The sequence below is a fragment of the Plecotus auritus genome (assembly GCF_963455305.1).
Source record: "Plecotus auritus genome assembly, chromosome: 4".
Taxonomy (NCBI): domain Eukaryota; kingdom Metazoa; phylum Chordata; class Mammalia; order Chiroptera; family Vespertilionidae; genus Plecotus; species Plecotus auritus.
The window spans coordinates 152,596,710-152,615,179 of record NC_137775.1 but is presented as its reverse complement, the minus strand read 5'-3'; the positions used below and the strand labels follow the sequence as shown (position 1 = coordinate 152,615,179).

Below are 18,470 nucleotides of genomic sequence, written 5' to 3'. Positions count from 1 at the left end.
CGGTCAGACCCATGCAGCAAAGAACCCCAGCTCTGCCTGATTCCAGAACCCATGATTCTTATCACAGCACAGATGACTTGGGTTAGTCAGTAATTTTTTTTTTTAAGAAAATGACTTAACTTCGCAAATAATTATAATTTAAGCCCACCACCCAAATGTGGAGAAACTGAGTTCAATTTTATTATATATTGGGTACACATTTGTGCTACGTCAGCTTTTTATTAATTACACAAAAATTCTAGCTTAGAGTCCTTAACACGCACTATAATTTTAAGTTAAAAAAAATTAATTATCAGACTAGAGCTGTCCGTAAGTGTTCTAGTGAAGAACGTGACACCTCAGTTTAATTTTCACTGAGCAACTCTGACATGCTGTTACTAGGCTGTCCTAATCTATGAGGATAAAATTGAAACTCCTCGGCTTCACCACGTCCTTTCCCGGCATTATCTCCCATCCCTTGCCTATACACGTCCTTTTTCCCAGCCTAAATGCTGGCATTGACACGGACACTGGCAACTCCATTGCAGCTCGTACCCTCCACAAACTGTGATTTGTTTGCATTGCTGCATCCCCTCCTAGCCTCACGTTAAATGAAAGGAGAGGCTATATTTTAATTTCTATATCCCTAGTACCTAGCTCAGTGCCCTAGCACATAATATTAAAAACTATTCATGGAATAGATGATAGAAACACTGAATAAAATTGAAAATAAAAGTACGTGGTGTGTTTCTCATACTTCCTAGGCTAACCTCTCATCTACCGTCTTCCCCTGCACAGCCAAATTCACATTATGAGAATCTTTCAGCATTACTAATCTGACCTGGCAATTCGGGCGGAGAGCGAAAAGGGTACAGAGAGCAGGACAACTTCCCACTCAGTCTGCATTTCCAGTCAAAAACAACTAAATGCATTTGCAGACACTGGGTATATAAGCAAAGGAATGCAAATTGGCTGTAGCCTTGGGCAACAAGACAATTTTGCCTTAATGCACATCTCTTATACTAAGGTTAGGAAAACCAGAAATTCCCACATATGAATAATTGATAAAAACCTGTAAGAGATTTGATTGAGACAATTAAGATGAAAACCTCTTAAAATTATTAAATAACTACAGAAAAGTCAGTGATTAAATTTAGCAGTAAGAGTTGAATTTAGCTTTGAAAGACAAAAAAAAAGCTACTAATTTAAATTTCTGATCATTGTTGAGTACAAAGAATTGAATAACATGATAAAAAGGGACAAGCAAAACTCTTAGCACTGAGATGGATAACTATTTTGTAGACATAGGACCCTAAATATGTTGAAAGGGTAGATAGCATGAATAGCTAAGTATTACACTTTAATAGATACTAGTAGAAAGATATAGAGGGAGAGCCAATTAGAGAAGGAAAAATGGGCGTAAATTAAACAGCCAGACAAATGTGTGAGGCTTGTTGAGGCTGAGAGTCATCCTTTTGAGTCGAGTTGTTTTCCTGAGCAGAATGCAAGGGTGATTTCTTTCCCGGGTCCTTGTCCAGATGGATTTGAAGAGTGAAGACGCGGACAAAAGGTGGTAGATGAAAAGGTTTATCGGAAGTTTATTGGAAGCAAGTACAGACTCCCACACAGGGAGAGGGTTCCAATGGGGTAACCCATTAAGCCCCTTTTTTCTAAGGTTTATAAAGGCTGCAGTTCTTTGTTTCTTGATACTGCCTTCTCATTGGTCACTCTTTTGCAGAATATCAGCTTCAAAGTCTAAACCCCATGTGATCCCTCTTTCTCTCCCCCTTTAGTGGTAGAATTCTCTATCTCCTGCAGAAATCTGTTTTCCTCTTTCTCCCATTTGTCGGCATTTCTCTATCCTCTGTGAAAGTTTGTTTCCTTTTTCTCCCCATACCCTGTGGCTTTTCCCTATTTTCTGTGAATGGATTCTTCCTCTCCCTTTATCCTGTGGCACCTTTTTGCTTCTTCTCTGTGAATGTATGCCTTTTGGCAGCTCCAAGCCCTCACCTATGCCTTCCTCCCCCATGGACCCTCTTTGTTCCTAAATCTCCCTAAACCTGCCTATTTTATCACTAACACTCCTGTCACTTTGGTTACTTCCGTTTATCACAAGGACATGTGGCCTCTCAATTCAGGACACAAGATGAAGCTACCACAGTCTGAGACCAGCACTAATGAACCAACAGCACACCCGCCAAGCTATCAGCACTCTGCCTCTGCCAGCTGCGGGCAGTTTTTATTGGTTTCATCTACCTTCTCCACAATTACTACCTCTTCTCTAGGACTTCCTTGCTTTGCTTAATGCAAAGGTTTCTTTGGGGGCCTCTGCTTTTTCTAGCAACTTTCCCTGCTTAACACTGTCCTGACTCAAACTTGCAGTAACAAATTGAGTGGGTCCGCAAGTCACTGTCGAGAGTGAATACCTCTGTTGGGCAAAGCTCCTGCCAGCAGGTTCACAGGTTAATCACAGGCCCATACAATGGCTGACTGCTGTAGTTCCAGGCACCAACCCACTGACCCATTCAGCTGTGGCTGACAGGTAGTGATACAATCCAACAAAACTTGAACACGGGCCTAGCCAGTGTTGCTCAATGGTTGAGCATCAACCCATGAACCAGAAGGTCACGGTTTGATTCCTGGTCAGGGCACATGCCTGGGTTGTGGGCTCAATCCCCAGTTCAGGAGGCAGCCATCCAATAAATCTCTCTCATCATTGATGTTTCTATCTCTCCCACTCCTTTCCTCTCTGAAACCAATACAAACATATTTAAAAAGTAAATTAAAAACACACACACACACACAAAACTCGAACACGAGTAAGCAACTTCCTGCCTTGTTCAGACAAGGCCGGAAAGTACGGAAGCCTTTGCAATGCCATCTAGTATACAATGTTTCCATCCAACCTATAAACCTTAAATAGTGCTCTCATACTCTCAATCCAAGCACCTCTCATTGAAATCTAAGTGGCTGGTAGCATAAAACCAGGAAAGGAAGAGATGAATGGTGGCAGAGGGAAAACTGAGGAGGTGTCATATAGCAGGACGGGGACCGAATCCTAAGCACTGATGGGGAGCTGGCCTCCGAAAGCATCATTTATCTCTTCCCCGAGCTGAAGAAGAGAGCAGACACAATTCATGTGTGATGATTTTTATCTTTTCAGTAAAGTGAGAGAAGAAAAATGCTGATATAGAATAAGAGGAATTAGGAGCTTGAGGATGATAAAGGTTAGAACTGTTATCGGGAGCATATAAATGGACAAGAGATTGGTTTTAAAAACATCAAATATAGGAACAGAAGTTCCAGGGATAGCTTGATAAGGATGATGTGTAGGAAGTCAAGTCAGATGTTCTCCACCAACTCAAAGCAGACAACTTAAGGTTGATGGTTGACCAGGCAGAAGATAAAAAGACTCTGGGGTATTTATTAGTGAGGGAATCCACATATAAATGGAGACAGAGATCTAATAATAAAGACATGAATGGAATATGCAACTGAGAGTTTAGGGAAATTATTCATAATTGGATATTATATGTAGGCTTACAAAGAGTAAGAAAACTTCCTTTCCACATTTTAGTGTGCCTGTCTATATATATAAAAAGCTAAGTGACCATCGCCTCCGAAACAACCGAATGGACGACTGAACAGGCTGCATGGGGTGACCAGGCTGGCAGGGGTTTAGTGAGGGGCGACCAAACGACCGAGCAGCAGGCTGCATGGGACTACCAGGCCCGCAGAGGGGGGTCAGTGAGGGGCGACCAGACTGGCAGGGGGTGGCAATGAGGGGTGACCAGGCCGGCAGAGGGGAGCAGTGAGGGGCAACCACGCTGGCAGGGGGTGCAGTAAGGGGCGACCAGGCTGGGGGTGCACTAAGGGGCAACCAGGCCAGCGGGTGGGGGACAGTTGGGGGCGACCAGGACAGCAGGTGGGGGCAGTTAGGTGCGATCAGGCAGGCAGGCAGGTGAGCAGTTAGGAGACAGTTATCCCAGATTGTGAGAGGAATGTCCAACTGCCAGATCTTAGGGATCGGGCCTAAACCAGCAGTCAGACATCCCCCGAGGGGTCCCGGATTGGAGAGGGTGAAGGCTGGGCTGAGGGGACCCCCTGTGCACGAATTTCGTGCACCGGGGCTCTAGTTTATAAAGAAAAGGAATTAAGTGTCCACTCCTACCCTGGCCAGTTGATTTGAGTGTTATCCCATGCACTCAGGTCACTGGTTCCATTCCAGGTCAGGGCACATACCCAGATTGTGGGCTTGATCCCCAGTAAGGGGTGTGCAGTAAGCAGCCAATCAATGTTACCCTCTCACATCGATCTCTCTAAAATCAGTAATAAAAACATTTTTAGCCCTAGCTGGTTTGGCTCAATAGATAGAGCGTCAGCCTGCGGCCTGAAGGGTCCCAGGTTCGATTATGGTCAAGAGTACATGTATGGGTTGCAGGCTCAATCCCCTGTGGGGGGTGTGCAGGAGGCAGCCGATCAATGATTCTCTCTCATCATTGATGTTTCTCTCTCTCCCCCTTCCTCTCTGAAATCAATAAAAATGTATACTATATATATGTATAGTTTGTATGAGGGATGATTCTGAATTATGTCTCATAGTTGGCAGGGATGCAGATGATATCTTAGTAATACGAATGGTTTTGCTTGGAAATTTTTGTGACTTGTTTTGGGTGATTACTTCCTGTGACAGGTGCTTTACATGTTATCTCATTAATCCCTTAATAGTCCTGTAAGATAGGTATTACTCTCAGTAACTTATAGTAGAGAAAACCAAAGCTCACAGAGATTAAGTAACTTACCCAAGACTGAACAAGTCTGACTCCAAAGCATATGTTCTTTCCACGGGCCACACTGCACAGTTAAATAGGGAGATATCAAATGAATTCTGACTTTTCCTATTGCCAAGGCTTATTAGTTTATCTATAACCTCACTACAAATGCGGGGAGATAATTTATCAATAGTTTTGTTCTCCCCAGAATTTGCCTATGATTAAGTATTTTGGTCAGTCAGGAGGTACTCATGTACTATTACAGAATATACCTTCAAAGGGGATAAAGGAGAGTGTAGGCTCTATCATTAACTAACTAGTTGTGCAACCTTACGCAAGCTTTTTAACTTCTTTTGTGGACTCAGATTTTTTATCTACAGAAATGAGAACTTTGGACTAGGTCCATGGTCAGCAAACTGCGGCTCGCGAGCCACATGCGGCTCTTTGGCCCCTTGAGTGTGGCTCTTCCACAAAATACCGCGGCCTGGGCGAGTCTATTTTGAAGAAGTGGCGTTAGAAGAAGTTTAAGTTTAAAAAATTTGGCTCTCAAAAGAAATTTCAATCGTTGTACTGTTGATATTTGGCTCTGTTGACTAATGAGTTTGCCAACCACTGGATTAGGTGGTGTTTAAAGTCCTAGGTGACTCCATCCATCCATCCTTCCATCCATCCATCCATCCATCCATCCACTCATTCATTCAGTGGGATTTTTCTATGTATCAGGCACTATATTATGTTCTGGGAATACAGCAGTGAATACTATGAAAATCTAATGAAATTTACATTCTATAAAATTCCTGATCTTAAGAAAATAATCTTCGATGTTCTGAGGAGCGAAAGTAATCCTCAATCGTGTGGGAATGCTCTTTTGAAAGTAAACCTGTGCTACCTCCTTGACCTGCAGTCTACTCCCCAGGAAGTAAGCACCGTGGGGAGTCAGTGCTGTTGATAAACATTTGCGGTATCCTTCATATAGGCTTGGCAGAAGCAATGTTGATAATGTTGTAGCATCATTAATAAAAGGCCTGTGTATGTATTAAGCTCTCATGTTCTGAGAATAACAAAATCTGAAATGTTAGTAAGTTTTAAAAAATTTATTTCCACTCCCTTCAAACCAAAAAGCTATAACTAAAGATTATGCTATAGTCAAACAAAATTATCATAGAAATGTATATGACTTGAAAATAAATAAAAAAACACCTCTAGTTTGACTCTGTCAGTCATACAATGTTTTATTTTAAACCTGCTGTTCAAACTTTCAAATACAACCCACGTGGCAAAGAAATAGTTAACACACAATATCTGCCACAATTCTATCTTTGAACTGCCTTTTTTGTTTTATGTGATATAATTTCTTACATTCATGGTATTCTAAAAGGCAGTAATGTCAATTTTTCTGCTTTGAAAACAGTTCATTAATGTTCTGAAATTGCTTAAAATGACAACTTTTTCCCTTTAGTATTTTACGGTAGCCCACATTAGTGAAATAACTCAACATATTATTAATAAGTTGTTGAGAGGTATATGGTACACAGTTAAGTCAACTCCCAACTCCAAGTTAAAATGAACTTCAATCCAAAACAAGCACTTCCCTAAATCAGTATAGTCAGCTACTTTTTTCAAAAATATTTCCATTCTGAAATAAGTTTTTTTTGTGAGATACAATACTTTCTTCTTTTATTCTGAACAGAACTCATGCTGTACTTTTTTTCTCAAAATATATTTGACATATTCTGTGCAAAATGTTAAGTTCTGAATAGCTTTGTACCTTATTTTGAAAAAGTTTATAAAATATAATTCCTAAAAACAACTTCAACATTAGACAGTAGAGGAAGAAACATATCAGACAAAGCCTAATTTTTCACATGAGAAAATAAGTATGTTCTTAAAGCTCCAGTAATACATTCCTTGAAAAAACTCAGAATGCACTTTGGTCATTATTAAACATATTAGAACATAGGCAAATAAAACACAATTGCTTTTGTTGTTTTCTACAGAAAGAAAATATACTACAGAGGCTGAGGCTGATCAAAAGGAATGGAAAGAGCAAAGTGACATCACGACATGGCTCTGTTCTCTACACATTCCTGATCTTAAGATGATGATTCAGGGATTAAAACTGCACCAATCAAATAAATCATTTACACTTATTTTAAATTCCCTAAAATGTTTAAAAATGTGAAGATATTCAACATGATACACCTTGCACCAAGAAAACAGATTGTTTCAAATAAATTCTGTTTTAAAAACTAGATGCCCAGTTTAAAAAAATTGCAAATACATTTCATGTTATAATTATTTCCTAAAATATTCTTGATTGTACAAATATAACAACTTAAAATCAAGGCCCAATAAGATATTATCATATTTGCCCTATTTACCTAAGGTGCCAATACAATAAGTTCTCATTTGGACACTTGGCAAATTATTTGGGGGGTGGGATGGGCAGTGGGGGGTGGGTTAACTTTCCAGGTTAAAAACATCTAAAATAGCCCTTATATGATTAATTGGGTGGTGATGGGGAAGGGGAGATGTACCAGCTTAAGTTTAGAGGATAAAATTTGCAAGCTGAAGCTGTCTTTTCTGAAAATTTGGGTATACAGTACTTTTATAACTATCAATCAGAGGAGTATTTTATTGGTTCTTAAGTTGTTCATTTGAGTGTGGTATGAACAGCATACACTACAGTGTACCATGGGGAGAAAATTATTTTACTTGAGTAAACATAATGTACTTTAGTAATATCAATAGGCACTTCACCTGTGAGATGAGTATATACCTCACTCTAAAGGATACCATATCATGCCCTAGTACACTATAACATATCCCATATAAAGATATGCATTAAAAGTAACAATTTTAAAAAGTGCACATTTTGAGCATGCACAGTTAGAGCTGTGCAAACAGCCCAGTGTTTCAAATAAATACTATTACTAGTAAATTTTTATCAAAATATCTTACAGTATGGTAACCATTTACAATTATTGCTCTATTAAGAGTTTTATCATCAAAAAGAGCACTTTGTTGACCTGTTACGTAATACTATATATATTAATACTGAAGGGTGCTTAACTGCAGCTTAATCAGTTTAGATCCTGGCATTGATCCAAAATAATTCGAGAGAAACCCTGACTGGATCTTGATTTACTGAAGAAAATGCTTTATGGGTTTAGCTTGAGTCCACCGCAATATTTCAAAGTTAAAGAAGTTTTCCTCAAGTAAGGCAAGTTCATGGCATTGATGGAGAAACAGTGCTTAGCAATGGCTTCTATTCTCACGATTTGTTGTCTTGTCAATCATGTAAGAGCAATTACCAGGATCTCAAGTATATGGATATCAGTTTTATCACCCTTTTCATCAATAATTAAGTACACATCAATGCTAAAAATAAAATATAAAGACTGAAGTAAATGTAAAAAACAGTGAACAAGTAAAATAAATATAAGAATTGCACAAGACAGTGGGATGTAAACACTTCAGTTTCCCAGCTGAGACTCCTGAAGCAGAGTCAAGGCTGCTTCCAGGCAGCTCAGTTGGTACTCTTATTCTGGAAAAGAGCTACATCTTCTTTCCTCTGTATTGTCATGATTTGATCTTCCACAGCTGGTGAAAAAACAATAGAAGCAGTGACCATTAGAGCAAGTTTTAATATCATCATTAAGTTACATCACATAACGCTATTTTTATCTAAATTTCATTCATAAGTATTCGTTTTACTTTTTAAAGCTCCTTTATCCCTTCACCCTAAACAAGTAAAGTGAAAATCAGGTTTCTCTTGCTTTCTTTTACAGGGAAGTGGCAATACACATATACAACTAGTTTAATATGAATAGTTTACACCTTATTCACTAACAGCTGAACATATGTTGGAGGGCGTATGCATTGCTATCCTATATAATAAAAGCCTAAAATGCTAAGTGTCCAGTCATCCATTCAACCAATCAAAGCATAATATGCTAATGATATGCTAAGGTTGTTCAGCCGCTAGCTATGACATGCACTGACCACCAGGGGGCAGATGCTCCGACTGGTAGGTTAGCTTGCCACTGGGGTCCAGCCGATCGGGACTGAGCAAGAAGGGCCGAACATGCCCTGGAGCCCTCCTGCGGTCCCTCCCGACTGGCCAACATCCTGCGTCCCTCCCCGGCCCTGATCATGCACCGGTGGGGTCCCTCGGCCTGGCCTGCATCCTCTAGCAACCCAGGACCCCTTGGGGGTTGTTGGAGAGCCAGTTTCAGCCTGATCCTGCAGGCCAGGCTGAGGGACTCCACTGGTGCATGAATTCATGCACCGGGCCTCTAGTTATAGATAAGTAATATAACTTTTGGCCTCCCAAAAGAAATAGGGCTCTTCTTTTTCTTTTTTATCACCTAAATTAGATTCAGATTATATGAGTAAAAATAAATACCTCCACTTATTCTACACAAAAGTTCTATTTGTAATGAATACTGTTCCAAACTAGGAGTTCCAACAATATTATAAACCAAGAATGTTTATCATTCTGTGAAATTTTTACTAATTGTATACAATATTATCAAAATGATTCCATTATTGATCTCAAAAGAGAGCTAGAGCAAAATAAATGCCATAAAAATGTAACAGTACACTAAGTAATAAAAAAATACCTGTAAATTCTTACCTTTAAATTAAATCCAAGCAAGTCACTGATAACACCAGAAACGGCTGACAGGATGACAACCTGGGTGATGTTATAAAGCAGTGGATTCATTGTAAGCCCATATAACCTAAAGGGACTGTCCAATTCCTAGAAGAAGACAAAATCATGAGCCAGATTCATTAAGAATTATCAGTTAAACTAATTCAGGGCAATATATAATGAGGATTAAAAAAAAACCAGTTACAAGTTATGAATAGTTCTAGAAAGAATAAACACTTGAAATAAGTAACTATACACTAAGGTGTTTTTTTCTGATTGTTTTGTTCTTTTAAAAAGAAGGTGACTTTCTTTAAAATAACTCTATAACTAATTGATGGAAGGGGTGGGAAATGAATGAAAAATGAAGGGATTAAGGAGTAGAAATTGGCAGTTACAAATAGTCACAGGGTGTAAAGTATAGTATAGGGTACACAGTCAATAATATTGTAATAACTATGTATGGTCTCAAGTGGGTACTAGATTTATCAAGGCATCACCTCATAAGTTATATAAATATCTAATCAGACACCTGAAAACTAATATAATATTGAATGTCAAATTAACTGAAAAAAACAAACTAATAACTAAATTTGAAACTCGAACTTCTCTCCCAAATGAATGACTAGAAAAGTGTTGGTCTAATAGCTAAAGTTTGAGAAATTTCTTTTTTTTTTTTTTGACTTTTTTTTTTATTAAGGTATTATATGTGTACATATCTTACGAGAAATTTCTTAGTGTAAGAATATAAACTTAATATCTTTTTGCAGAAGAATTAGAAATTTAGCCAATATTCTGCCAATACTAATACATACATAAAAATTCCTTTGAGAAAATTAATTTTTGGATGAATGAATGAATGAATGAATTGGCTGATTCAAATATTTAAAGTCCCAGGCCCTGTGCCAGGCTCTGGAAAATTAAGATTCAGTTCTTACGCTGAAGGACCTTACAGTCTAATAGACATGCAAATAAACAATTTAACTATTATAGTTCCACAAAATAAGTATGTATAAAAGGCAGTGGGACTGAACTTAGTGGGTCGGGAGAGGGGGAATGCCATCAAGACAACTGATAACATGGCACCTTTGAATTGCTGGATGTTGCTCAGCATTGTTAGAGTCCAAGAACAAGGAAAGAATTACTTCAAATTTATAAAGCTGGCTATGTATGTGAGGGTCCTTCTTTAGGCTGTGGTACTGACAGGCTGGCACCAAAGGAATTTAATTAGGGGAGTAGCATATCAGCTGTGCATGTGAGAAAGATCACCAGTCAGCAAGGTGGAAGATGGATGAGAGAGTAGTGAGACCAGAAGCAGGAATACCTTAAGAGTTCAGTGTACCTAAAGCTTAAGTGAAAGATGATGAGGGTCTCACTTAGGGCGGTATTGATAGGGAAGAGGGGATGAATTGGAAGATATATGAGAGGTTGAATCAATGTGCCAGAGAATTTCTTGGCTGTGAACAATGAGAGAGAAGGAGCAATTTATATTAAGTCCCAGGTTTCCAACTAGAAGACTGTCTGATAAAAAAAATCATGCTGTTGTGCATTGCATTTTAGTTATTTTTCTATTTCTCTCTACTCTGAGAGATGGCAGCTGCTCTTAAATCTCATCTTTATAGCTTCCTCTTATCCAGCACAGTGCCTACATTCTGAAGATATTCAATATGCATGTATCAAACAAACCCACACTCCTCTTCTGAACCCTTTCAATGCCTAGTATACTGTTAGGCACAGTCTATAGCAAAGTAATGCTTTTTAGTTGAGTGAAGAATTAACCATAACACTGAGGCCCAACTAATTTCATACTGTTTTCTGAACATTTATGAACAACTCTAAGAATATTTCATTTGTTATAGAAATTGAGAATTTAAAAAATATTTTCCTTTTAAGAAAAGCATCACTAACACTGCAATGCAGTGATAAAAATATTTTATTAAATTACTTCCAAAGAGGTATTATGAGATCAGATATACTGAAATTATATTCTTTTTTATCACCAAAAATGATATAAAAATGTTTATTGGTAATGTTTGGAGAAACCAAGATGGCGGCATAGGTAAGCACCTAAACTGCTGCCTCGCACAACAATTTCAAAACTACAACTAAAAGACAGAACGGACACCATCCAGAACCACAGGAAAGCTGGCTGAGTGAAAATTCTACAACTAGAAGGAAAGAGAAAAGCTCACAGAGAATTGGAGGTACGGCAAAGGGTCTTTGTGTGCGCAGAGAGGAAGGGTGGCTGAGAGCCGGGCTGACTTTCTCTGGCAGAAGGGGGAAGGAAGCCCCCAACTGCACTGAACCCCAGTTCTGACTGCACTGAACCCCACTCCCGGGTGAAACCCCGTGGACCCAGGCTCATACAGGGGGTGTCTGGACTGTCAGGTAGAGAGAAAGGCACCCGGAGACTCGAAGACCCGGGGGAGCCCCGGGGGAGCCCCGGTGGGCAGGGCTCTGGAGACGCACGCGCCAGTGTGCACAAAGGCTGCGGAGGTTGCCACAGGCTTTCCCTAGTGGAAGGGAGTCAGAAGCTCCTGAATGCACTGAGCCCCAGTTCTGACTGCACTGAACCCCAGTTCCAGGCGAGCCCCTGGGGACCCACGCTCTTGTGGGGGGGAATCTGGACTCTTGGGGGTGGAGACTCGGGAGCCGGGGAAGGCAGAGGTCTGGAGGCGCCCACGCGCAAGGGCAAGGCTGACTGGAAGCCAAGACTGTCTGCTCCGCCCTGAGACTCCACCCCATCCAAACTGAGCACAGAGGCTATTGCAATTTGGCAAGTCTAATCCTATAAGGCTGTCTCCAACACCGAACTTCTCCCAGTGTAGACACAGCTGATCCTTACAGCCAACTGGCCTGGAGGTCAATTCCTCCCAGTGATACCAACAACAATCAAGACTTAACTACAACAAGGCTGTACACACAGTCCACAAAGGGGTGCACCAAGAGTGTCCACCTCAGGTTAACTGGGAAGGCCGACCCACTGGGCCATATAGGAAACCTAGCACACAAATCTACCCTACCAACTCAGGGAAGCAGTGAAAATGTGGCATCAAAGGAACAGATCACAAACGAAAGAAATGGAGGAAAACAAATGACTGGATATAGAATTCAAAACCACGGTTATAAGGCTTTTCAAGAATATCCTAGAAAAGGCCGATAAATATAACGAGACCCTTGAAGATATGAAAAAGGACCAACTAGAAATTAAACATACACTGACTGAAATAAAAAATATTATACAGAGACCCAAAAACAGACTAGAGGAACACAAGAATCAAGTCAAAAAATTGAATTCAAAGAAGCAAAAAACACTCAACCGAAAAAGCAAAAAGAAAAAAAATCCAAAAAGTTGAAGATAGTGTAAGAAGCCTCTGGGACAACTTCAAGCGTACCAACATCAGAATTACGGGGGTGCCAGAAGAAGAGAGAGAGCAAGATACTGAAAACCTATTTGAAGAAATAATGACTGAAAACTTCCCCCACCTGGTGAAAGAAATAGACTTACAAGTCCAGGAAGCGCACAGATCCCCAAACAAAAGGAATCCAAAGAGGACCACACCAAGACACATCATAATTAAAATGCCAAGAGCAAAAGACAAAGAGAGAATCTTAAAAGCAGCAAGAGAAAAACAGTTAATTACCTACAAGGGAGCACCCATATGATTGTCAGCTGATTTCTCAACAGAAACTATGCAGGCCAGACGGGAGTGGCAAGAAATTTTCAAAGTGATGAATAGCAAGAACCTACAACCAAGATTACTCTACCCAGCAAAGCTATCATTCAGAATTGAAGGGCAGATAAAGAGCTTCACAGATAAGAAAAAGCTAAAGGAGTTCATCACCACCAAACCAGTATTATATGAAATGCTGAAAGGTATTCTTAAAGAAGAGGAAGAAGAAAAAAGTAAAGATAAAAATTATGAACAACAAATACATAGCTATCAACAAGTGAACCTAAAAATCAAGTGAATTAAAAACCTGAGGAACACAATAATCTGGTGAATATAATAGAATCAGGGGCATAGAAAGGGAGTGGACTGCCAAAACCGGTTTGGCTCAGTGGATAGAGCGTCAGCCTGTGGACTGAAAGGTCCCAGGTTCGATTCGGTCAAGGGCACGTAACTTGGTTGCGGACACATCCCCAGTAGGGGGTGTGCAAGAGGCAGCTGATCGATGTTTCTCTCTCATCGATGTTTCTAACTCTCTATCCCTCTTCCTTCCTCTTTGTAAAAAGTCAATAAAATATATTAAAAAAAAAAAAGAAAAAGAAAGGGAGTGGACTGATAATTCTCAGGGGGAAAGGGGTATGGGGGGGTTCAGGAAGAGAATGGACAAAAATCATACACCTATGGTTGAGGACAGTGGGGGGGAGGTAAGGGCAGAAGGTGGGGTGGGAACCGGGTGGAGGGGAGCTATGGGGGGAAAAAGGAGAAACAACTGTAATAATCTGAATAAAGATTTATTTTAAAAAAATGTTTATTGGTAATATATCCTATGTAATAAAGCCCTAATATGCAAATCAACAGAACAGCAGAACGACTGGTCGCTATGATGGGCACTGACCACCAGGGGGCAGACGCTCAACGCAGGAGCTGGCCCCTGGTGGTCAGTGCGCTTCCACAGGGGGAGCGCTGCTCAGCCAGAAGTTGGGCTCATGGCTGGCGAGCGCAGCTGTGGTGGCGGGAGCCTCTCCCGTGGCAGGCGGACATCCCCCAAGGGGTCCCAAACAGCGAGAGGGCGCAGGCCGGGCTGAGGGACCCCCCTCCCCAGTGCACGAATGTCATGCACTGGGCCTCTAGTATTATAATGATTATGTATTACCACTTCTTTAAAAATATATTTTGTTGATATTTTACATAAAGGGAGAGGGAGGGAGAGTTAGAAACATCGATGAGAGAGAAACATCAATTAGATGCCTCCTGCACACACCCTACTGAGGATGTGGCCGCACCCAAGGTACATGCCCTTGACCGGAATCAAACCTGGGACCCTTGAGTCTGCAGGCCGACGCTCTATCCACTGAGCCAAATTGATTAGGGCATGTATTACCACTTTTTAAGCTAATGCACGTAGGTCAAGCAGAAGATTGCTCTGAGAAATACAAAATGAAAAAAATTTTCCAAATTGACATAAAATCTCCTTTTGTGAAATCTATTTTAAGTTATACGAGGCAAAAATTTCCAAAGATGCCAACGCCTATAATATTCTAAACATTATTAAAAGTCTTAAAATTTCAAGTTATCAAAATTTCAAAATTAAATGATTTGAATTACTTAGGTATTGCAATGGGAAAATATAAATTGTGTGAATATGCTTAAATATAACTTGGAAACAAGGTGGATAGTCATGACCAAATACAAGGTAGGATCTACAAAGGACTCAAATATAATGTCAAGCAGCATATTCTACATTATATCCATTTTAAATTTTAGTTTTACCTTTAGCAGTTTAGTAGCCAGTTTTAAAACATTATTCACTATTGTCAGTTCCTCTTTTTTGTTAGGTTTCTTCTCCATTTTCAAGTATAGGTTTATCTTTTATAAAAAAAATGTAAACAAAAATACTTAAAATTTTAACAAATACTCATTTTTAAAAGATATTTAAAGACATTCACTAAAATATTAATGGTAGGTCTCTGGTTATTGAGATTATAGGTGATATTAATATTCTTCATACTTTATTGTATATTCCAAATTTCTTACAATAAACTTATACGAAAATAATTTTTAAATATAATTAAAAGCTGCAACAAAGAAATCTAAATAAATGTCACTATTTAAAAGATGAAACACTTTAATCCCACAGTCAAATGAACCTAAGAATATAACAACTAAAATAAATCAATTGGATCCTCACCTGTTCAGTAAGTAATATTGAGGTATTGCTATATTTTTTACTTGTTTCTGATCCAAGAGTAACAAATCTTAGCAGAAAAAGTGTTAATGAGATACACCAGATCACCAGTTCCCAATTGTAGTGACAATCAAGGAAGATCTCATGCACATGAAGCAACTGAAAGTGTTTGAAAAAGGCAACATGAAGAAGCATTGTCATTCACACAATGTCTTAAGAAAAAACAACGTATTTTACTTCATACAGATTGATCATGAATATAGTATTACATTTAAAAAACATTTCACATTTATTAATATTTTAAGCACCTAAAAATATAATATAATCAAAACCAATGGGGCCTCTACCCATTTTTGTCAAATTTTAATATTTTGCAATATTTCTTTCAGATTATTGAAAAGGTAAAAGATTCAGTTGAAATCCCTTTAAACTTTTCCTTAATCATCATTCCTTATTCCCTATCCTTTCCGTTATCTTTTCCATGCAGTTTATAGTTCAGTTACATATATATTTCTAAACTATATTATTTTATATATATTTTAGGATTTATAAAAATGTTATCACATTGTCCACACCATTCTTTAATTTGCTTTTTATTCCACTGAGCTTTGTTTTCAAGATTTATCCATGCTGATACATGAAGCTCAAATTCATTCATTCCAACTTCAATAAGGTGAAAGAATCAAGCACAATGTACTGGTCTCTTCTCTCCATTAACATTTATTTTGTTAATTTTCCTTATTATACACAATGCTTACATTCTTTTGTGCATCTCTTTGTGCACACATGTAGAGCATTCTTTACGAGTTAAAATATGGGAATAAAATTGCCAGGTCCTTGGATATTATTCACATATTCAACTTTATTAGGTATTACGAATTTGTTTCTGAACAGTTGTAACAATTTATACTCTCAGCATTTTTATCAGTTTCCTTTGCCCAATTTTTGCCCACACTTGGTATTATCCAACTTCTTAATTCCTGCCAATCTGATGAGTGTAAATTGTTTTCTTATTGTTTTGGTTTTACTTCTCCTGATTCTTAGGGCGGATAAATATGTCTCTTATGCTTTCTTATCATTGGATTTCCCCTTCTGTAAGTTAACTTTTTCTATTCCATATCCACTTTTTCTATATTAGTTGTCTATTTTTCTTATTGATTTTAAAAGTTATTTATATATTCTGAATAACAATGCCATTTAAGTCACATATTTTGCCAATATCTTTCCTCAGACTCCATTTTTTCATTATGGTGTCTTTAGTAGTACTTAAAACTTTAAGTGAGGAGTGAGGGAGAAAACTATATGAAACTGCACGAGTCAGGCAAAATTCTAAAATATTTTCTATCTGGCTCTTTGCAGAGGAAATTTGCTGCTCTCTGGCTTCTAGGACAAAAATTAATTTTTTTATGTTGATAATAACCATTTTTTATAATCTTGATCATCTAAAAACATATATTTTAATAAATTGTCTATGAAGTTACTTGGATGTTCTATATAGTCATATAGTATATGATTTTGTTTTTTCCTTTTCAATCTTTATACCATTTATTTCTTTTTCCTGTCTTCCAATGGTTAATACTCTCTATCAAAATGCTCACTAGAAGTAGTAGAGAGGTTAAATGTCTTATTTCTGTTTTTAAAATGAATACCTCTAAGGTAATAAATATTTATGTACAATGTTTGCTCCAACTTTTAAAAGATATACTTTATCAGATTAAGGACAGTACTTTCCATTCATTGCATTATAAATCTCCAATGAAATTTACCAATTTGTTTTCTGCATCTGTTGAGATGATCGGATGTTTCTTGCTCATTTAATCAACTAAAGGAGCTCAAACTAGATTAGTGGATTTTCTAAAGTTGAAAATCCTTGCATTCCAGGAATAAGCTATCTTGGTCATGGCATATTCATATTTATTAAACTCTGGTTTCATCTTCCTAGTATTTTGCATCTCAGTTATTAATATGAGAAATTAACTCATGGTTTCCCACTTTCATACTGTCTTTCTGGTATTGGTATCAAGGTCATATTAGCTGCAAAAAATGAATTGGGGAATATGCTGTTTTTCTATATTTGTATAGGATTAGGACTACCTGTGTATTTGAATATTTGGCAAAATTCACCGCTAAAAACAGATGCGTCTGGAGGTTTTTATTGGTGGCAGATTTTTAAATTATTGAATCAATATTGTTTTATGGTTATAGACCTCTGCAGTTTTTCAATTAGTTTTCGAGTCAGTTAAACTGTTCACCTAAGCTTTCAACTATAATGACATAAAGTAACTTATACTAGTATTCTTTTTAAAAAATCCTCAACTCTGCCAGTATTTCAGTTTAATACTGTGCTTTTTATTTTTAAACATTTGTTATTTATGTTTTAAATTTTCTAAATGTATGAGGTCTTTTGTTGCTGTCACTGTTTTCTAACTGCATTACAGCTATATCAAGTGGCCTGGATAGTATCAGTTGAAAATTACTTTGTGGCCTAGAAAATTGGAGTTTTATAACTGTCCTTATGCCTGAAAAGAATATGTATTCTCCAATTTTAGAATAAAATTCTGACTATCTTGTTTAGATACATATTTTCACTACAGTTTTTTGTCTGCTTAACCTAGCAATTACTAAAAGAAATGTTTTGAAACCTCCCAATGTGGTATTTTGCTATGGACTTTGGTTATATATAGATATATTTAAAGTTATATGATCACATGCATACAAATTGGTCTTCTTAATGAATTACTTTTTAAATTTTTCTCAGGCTTCTTGGATCACAGTCTATTTCATTTGATATTAATGAAAATTGCCAGCTTCCTCTTGGCTAGTGTTTGCCTACAGTATCGTTTACATTCAAAAACCTTCAATGTTATTATGTTTCATGTGTCTTTTGTTGCTAGCAATAAATAGATTTTATGTATTTGATCATCTAAAAATGTATCATATTTTTAATAAATTGTCTATGTACTTCAGGAACATGGAAATTAAACCCTGAAGAAAAGACTGAGGTGTAATTAGAAATTTTGAGTAGAAATTAGAAATCAAGTCATTTTCCTTTGGTTGCTCTTAAGGTTTTTCTTTTTGTTTTTGGTGTTCTGCAGTTTCTCTACAATATGTCTAAGTGTGGTAAAAAGTAACATCTTTCATAAATTCAGAAAAACTCCTAGCCATTATCTCTCCAAATATTGCTCTCCCTCTTCTTTCCATCTGCAATT

General features: G+C 37.9%; 1 protein-coding gene across 2 annotated transcripts in view; it reads right to left on the bottom strand.

Annotated features, from left to right (window-relative positions):
- Positions 1 to 5,830: 5,830 nt before the first annotated feature.
- PHTF2 (putative homeodomain transcription factor 2) overlaps positions 5,831 to 18,470 on the bottom strand; it is a 105,353-nt gene continuing 92,713 nt past the window's right edge. For both annotated transcript variants that reach the window (XM_080666660.1, XM_080666661.1), the window contains 4 exons: positions 15,265 to 15,420; positions 14,847 to 14,942; positions 9,391 to 9,516; positions 5,831 to 8,354 (listed from right to left, as the gene is read on the bottom strand). In XM_080666660.1, the coding sequence (XP_080522786.1) occupies positions 8,334 to 8,354; positions 9,391 to 9,516; positions 14,847 to 14,942; positions 15,265 to 15,420 (399 nt within the window). In that variant the 3' untranslated portion in view covers positions 5,831 to 8,333. The remainder of the gene's footprint in view (positions 8,355 to 9,390; positions 9,517 to 14,846; positions 14,943 to 15,264; positions 15,421 to 18,470) is intronic.